Source organism: Agelaius phoeniceus, chromosome 3 (genome assembly GCF_051311805.1).
Source record: "Agelaius phoeniceus isolate bAgePho1 chromosome 3, bAgePho1.hap1, whole genome shotgun sequence".
NCBI classification, from domain to species: Eukaryota; Metazoa; Chordata; class Aves; order Passeriformes; family Icteridae; genus Agelaius; species Agelaius phoeniceus.
The window spans coordinates 47,274,742-47,280,741 of NC_135267.1; the positions used below are offsets into that span (position 1 = coordinate 47,274,742).

A 6,000-nucleotide genomic window follows, 5' to 3' on the forward strand; every position below is an offset into this window, starting at 1 on the left:
GAAACCTTGCTTAGCCGACATACATGGGCTTAATGCCTGAAGGACCTCTCTGGATCAAGCCGCCAGCCAAGTGTTTGGGGACAGGGACTTGTATCCTGCTCTCTCACGGGAAATTGATGGAGACACACCTGTGCATAGGTACTGACAGAAACCACCAGCTCTGCCTACAAGGAGCATCCCGGACAGGCCATCAAGCCAAGCGTGCCCAGCACTGGCATCACCGCGGTGCCCCAGGCTGGGGACACACCAGAGACCCCCACACACCCCGGGAGCTGCTCGGGAGGGAGCAGCCGGGGAGGGGCCGTCGGGAGCCAGGCGCTCCTCCCTTCTCAGTCCCCTGCAAGTAATCGGAACAGAATGTCAAATTACGAACGCGGTCACACAAAAGACGAAAGCGACGACCTGGAACACGGCGTGCAAAGCAAAAGCGACCCCAGGGCACAGCCTGCTGACACCGCACCACTAGGGATGGCGGGGGGGAGCGGGGCAGAGCGGGACGAGCTTTAGGCTGAACATTAGGTAGGACTGCTTGCATAAAGGGCGATTAGACATTGGAAAGGGCTGCTCAGGGAGGTGGTGGAGTCCCCGTCCCTGGAGGTGTTTAAGGAAAGACTGGATGTGGCACTTAGCGCCACGGTCTAGTTGAACACGGTGATGTTCGGTCACAGGGTGGACTCGATGATCTCAGAGGTTTTTTCCACCCTAACTGATTCCGTCGCTCCGAGCAGCCGGGCACCGATGCGTGGGGCCGGGGCACCGGGGCCCGCTCCCGGCGCAGGGCGGGGGGATCCCCGGGCGGGCTCCGCGCTCCGGCCCCCGCGCTGCCAGAAACTTTCCGAGGAGGGAGGGGAAGGAAGGAGGGGAGGGAAGGAGGGGAGGGCGCTGGTGCGGGGGGTGGGGGGGGTTGGAAGGGGGTTCTCGGCGCGGCCCTTACCCGTCCTTGCGGCGGGCCTTGTAGACGTGCCCGTAGGTGCCTCTGCCCACCTTGCATCCCTCGTACTCGAACAGGTCCTCCACCCGCTCGCGCTCGGCCGCCAGCTTCGATTTGAACTCGTAGTCCATGTCTCGCCCATGGGCGGGGAGGGACGGGCGGGCAGGGGGACGCGGCGGCCGGATCAGCACCCGCAGCTAGCGGAGCCCCCTCCCGGCGCCGCCATGTCCGGGGCTCGGCGGGGGCGGCGGGCTCGGGGAACGGGGCGGGGGGGGCGGTTTGTTTTTGTTTTGGTTTGGGGCTTTTCGGCGGGGGGGAGGGGGCGCGCTCCGCCGCCGCCACCCGCTTCAACTGGGCTCCTCGCGGCGCGGCGCGCGAGGTGCCGGGAGTCGTAGTGCGGCTGCGGGAGCCGGCCCCGCCGCCGCAGGCGGGACGCCGTAGCGGCAGAACTACAACTCCCGGCATGCCCCGGGTCGCCCCGGCCGGGCGGCGTCGGCGCACTGCCCTCTCCGGAGACACCGGAGCGTTTCAGCGGCCGCTGGGAACTTGCTGACTCTTCACATTGCGCGCACAGGCGGGAGCGGCGAGCGCGGCCGGACGCGGCGCCTCTGGCTGGCAGGGAGCGAGGGAGGGAGGACCAGAGGAATAAACGGGGGACACGCACCCCATGCTGCGGGGCGGCGAACAGTGCAGCGACTTGTTTATCTCGCCCCCTGCCATTCACGGTCCGGCCCCGCCCCCCTGCGGGATGCTGCCTCGTGATTGGTCGGGCGGGGCAGGGCGGGGCCAGGCCGGCCTTGGCGCTGTGGCGCTGCGGGTCCATGTTGGAAGCGGGAGGTGTGTTAGGATTCGTGCAGTCGGGTGCTGCTAAATAAACCGATCGCTTACAGAAACACGGGGGCACATGCTGTGTTTGCGCTCACGTACAAATCAGGCGGATTGCTGCGTCTTTAGGATCCGATGCTGTAGCAAGGCTGTGCCCCTTCAGCCCCGAGCAGAGAGATTTTTAGACAAACGCGGCGCTGCTTTGGGGTTCAGATTTCATCAAAGTACTTTGAGATCACAGAAGCATTCTGGCCTTTTCATGCTATGTCTCGGTCTCTCGAAGATTCTGTTTGTGAGAAGCGTTACTCTGCAAGGTTCCTTGTGTTATGGAAGTGCCAGGCAGAGGTAACTGTATGAAGAGTCACACAGAATCACAGAATCAGTCGGGCTGGAAAAGGCCTCTGAGGTCAAATCCAGGATATGACCAAACACCACCATGTCAACTACAGACCATGGCATTAAGTGCCATGTCCGTTCTATCCCTAGATATCTAGAAATTGTGATTCCACCACCTCTCCAGGCAGTCCATTCCAATGTCTAATGACTGTCTGTAAAGAAATTCTTCCTAATGTCCAACATAAACCTCTGGTGGAGCAGCTTGAGATGATCTCTCATCCTCTCACCTGTTTTCTGGGAGAAGAGGCTGGCCCGCACCTACAGCTTCCTTTCAGCGAGTTCTAAGGAGTGTAAGGCCAACCTTGACCTGGCCTGCAGGTTACATCCCCCTCTAGAAGCAAAGGACAATCCCCACCTTGTGTGTTGAACCTGAGATTACTCCTGCCAGCAGCAAGTGAATGAAGCAGAATTAAATTAGAGGAGGGGAGAGTAAAAACGGCATCTCTCCTTACACAGAAACTATCTCAGTTCATCACCTGCTCTGCCAGCATTACTTACCACAATGGAAAGTTTTTCCACATGCTGGATGGGAGGGGTAGAGGAGCTGATGAGAAGCTGTCGTTGCTGACAAAGCACAGGGAGGTGTCAACTGCACGATAAGGTAAGGTGCTATATATGATTACTAGTGCGTAGCTAAGTCATGAGGTCATAGCCAGAAGTTTGTTTCTCAAGGAAAGGCAGGAGTGTAACCATTTTGAGGTGATTATTTCTTCCAGAAGGCAGTAGATGATTCAGAATTTCCCTTGGGACAGGTAGCTAGCAACTGAAATTCTCAGGAAACTTCATCACTCCTATACCAAAGTAATATTTTCCAGAGAACTGCAAGTGCTTTGCAGTTGCAGATGTGGATCCTTCTGAGCAAGGCCTGATCGTGAGCTGGCAATTTTCCTGAACAGGAGAAAGAACACCATCGATCCTTCAGTGTCAACATTAAAGACATTTACTAAAATTAGAGCTAACTATTTAAATTTTGCAAAGTGTTCACATCTTTGGTCACCTAGTAATCAAAACCAACACTGAGAAGAAAGGGACACAGACATAAAAAAGAAAACTTATCTGTAGAAGGTTATTTTACCCAAATTTATTCTGGCAGTTTTAACAATCAATAGAAATCTTAGGGATCAAGATTGCTGTTGGTAATAATAAACTCTTCAAGTAGTTCCCATTGTCCTCTTTGACCAAGAAAAAAAGCCATTATTGCCCCTTTCCACCACTAAGGCATTTGTTTTTACTCTTTCAATTTTACAATGTACTGACAAGACTGTCTTTTATTATAATTTGTTTTAAGTCCACAGTGCTGATGGGAGAGGGCTAAGAGCACCCTCATTATGGTAACCTGGCACTTGTAAGCCAAGGCAGCATAATTTCCCCTCCACCCTATACTGTACACAGCTCTCTAGTGTTGCAAGCAGCCATTTTATCCTTTCTTCCGTAAATTAATTGTGCTTTGCCAGTAAATTTTTTGGCCCTCACTGCTGCTACTGGGAGGCTGTCCGTGAGAAACCTCTCTAACAGCTGGAAGCCTTTTAAAAGTGTCAAACCTGCTTTTCCTTGTGACCAGTACCATGTCCATCTTTTCTTCCTGTGCAAATACTGTCCTGGAGTAGCCTTTCCCGCTCTCCTGTGTGTGCCCCTGCCAAAAGTATTTATAGACAGCAGTCTCATCCCCACACAGCCTTGATTTTGCTGGATTAATCAAGCCATGCTCTTCTCATTCCCCTCATGAGCCCTGCCAGTGAAGGCTGGGCTGGTACAAATCAGGTAGTGAAAAGCACAGAATGTGATCTGTGCCCTGATTCCTTCTCTCCTGACTCAGCCCTACTTCTACTTTCTGAATCCCTATGTTGGCCACACAAAAGCCACTAAAAGTGTAGAACCAATTGAACAGCTTCAAGCACAGGCCAGCTTGGAGGCTGGTAAGAATGAGGTTGCTGTCTCATTTGAGCAGAAGTTTTATTATGGTTGAAAGATGGAAATGGGCCCTTTTGTTTCTTTTTGAGATTGGAGTATTACAGCAGGATTCCGTTTCAAATTCATAAAGGTGGAAAAAACTGTTTGTGTGGGCACAGGCTGTCAGACCTGCTGGAAAACAGCTCCCTGGAATCTCCTCTCCAAATGGTTCCCAGAGGAGAAGCAGCAGCAAGCAGCCATTTACAGAGCAGCGACAGTAAATTGTTTGAGAGAAAGAGACAGAAAAATACTGTGACATTTCCATTGCTCTTCCAAGTTAGTGGAACAGTTGTGATACCAGTGACACATATTTAATAGCATTCACATTTTCTTTTAAAGTGGTTTACTGGTTGTACTCATCTGGTCAGAAGAGAAATGACTGTAACATTTTTAATATGCAGTGCCGTATCGTTTGTTAATTGTGCTGATGCAGAAAGTTTGAGTAGCCCTAGCAAAGAAAACAGAAAATTATGGAGTTGCAGATTGCAAGCAGGACTTTTTTCTGCCTGCCAGCCTGAATGAAGATGCCACGTTGTCACTCATTAGAATCAACATTTCTTCCAAATCTCAAGTCACTGTGGTTAAATTTCACTAGAGGTGAAAGATATATCAAGCAAGACTGAAAGCTGAGTAATTAACTATCCTCACCAGATCTCTAAACAATTTTTCAACACAGATAAGACACGAATTTCTTATGTAAAAATTAAAAATTTGGTTTTTAACACTTCAATGTCAAGAAAGTGATACATGCAGAACTTTGTGCTTCTTTGTAGATTGCCTTGCACTTAAGATACACTCCTATTTCCTTTCCAGCATGTTTCATTCCTTGGGCAATCTCTTAGAATTCTCTCTTCATTTGTTAGTGAGACCAAAAGATAGGTGATGGGATTTTTTTATTTTTCTTGGCCACATTTGGAAGTAGCAGCACCTTTTCTTAACTCACTCTCATTGTAAGCTTTTACTTGTAAATCTAATAGGAAATTTTTGATTCTTAGGGATCAAGATAGCATTTTTTCCAGTAGACCTTGAGTGGGATATTAATAAACACATGCACTCGGTGTTGACTTCTGTCTGTCACGTTTAAAGCCACTGTTGCTTCACTTCAGAGTGGAAGGGTGACTCTCAGAATTCCAAGGGATACAAGCAGAGAAACCTTAGGATGAATAGAGGTCTCATATGTACTGTATTACCATCTCTTCATAAGCAGAGAAAAACTAACAGACCTGTTTCAGAATGTGTAGAGATGTACTTGGGATTTTTGAACATATTAGTGTCAGTGTGAAGAGCCTAATGAAAGTGGGACAGAATACCAGAAGATTTCTAATAGGGATAGATTAGAAAGTCTCAAATTGATTCATATCAATTCAAGTTCATATGTTATGATTCCCAGTAAAACTATGAATTTTGGAATCTTTTATGTCAATTAACTTCTAAACCCCTATAGTAAAAGTATTAACCTTATTATATTGGTTTAAAAAAAACAAAGTAGATAACAAAGGGGCTCTATCATGATTTTACATTAAATCTAGAGAGCATGCTAGGAATGAAAGAAGGGAGCACTGACTTCTGCACTCATGATATAACTATTTGGCTAGCTCTGTTTTGTTGGGGGTTTTCTAATTCATTTTTATAGTACCATAATCCAAATAGTACTAAATGAGAAACCTTGTGCTGCTTTTCTTGAGCATAATCCAAGAGCCTGGTCCCAGAATAGTCTGTAGTGCTTTACTCCATGTTAAGAGAACGCTTGCAAAAGCTATTCCCTAACTTCTCTTTACAGACTAGCAAGTACAAACACTTACTTGACAAAATCAAAGTAATTCAGAATTCAGCAAAAAACAGTGGGAGACAGAAAAGTAAAATAGTTTTCTATGTGAAATAAAGTGGTTAAAGTGAAT

At 48.7% G+C, this 6,000-nt stretch overlaps 1 protein-coding gene across 2 annotated transcripts in view; it reads right to left on the bottom strand.

Annotated features, from left to right (window-relative positions):
* The window catches only part of CDK19 (cyclin dependent kinase 19), a 123,441-nt gene extending 122,030 nt beyond the window's left edge, over window positions 1–1,411 (bottom strand). The window contains exon 1 of one of the 2 annotated variants that reach the window (XM_077175202.1): window positions 935–1,411. In XM_077175202.1, the coding sequence (XP_077031317.1) occupies window positions 935–1,396 (462 nt within the window). In that variant the 5' untranslated portion in view covers window positions 1,397–1,411. The remainder of the gene's footprint in view (window positions 1–934) is intronic. The other variant, XM_054629160.2, reaches the window with a different exon arrangement.
* Window positions 1,412–6,000: the final 4,589 nt, after the last annotated feature.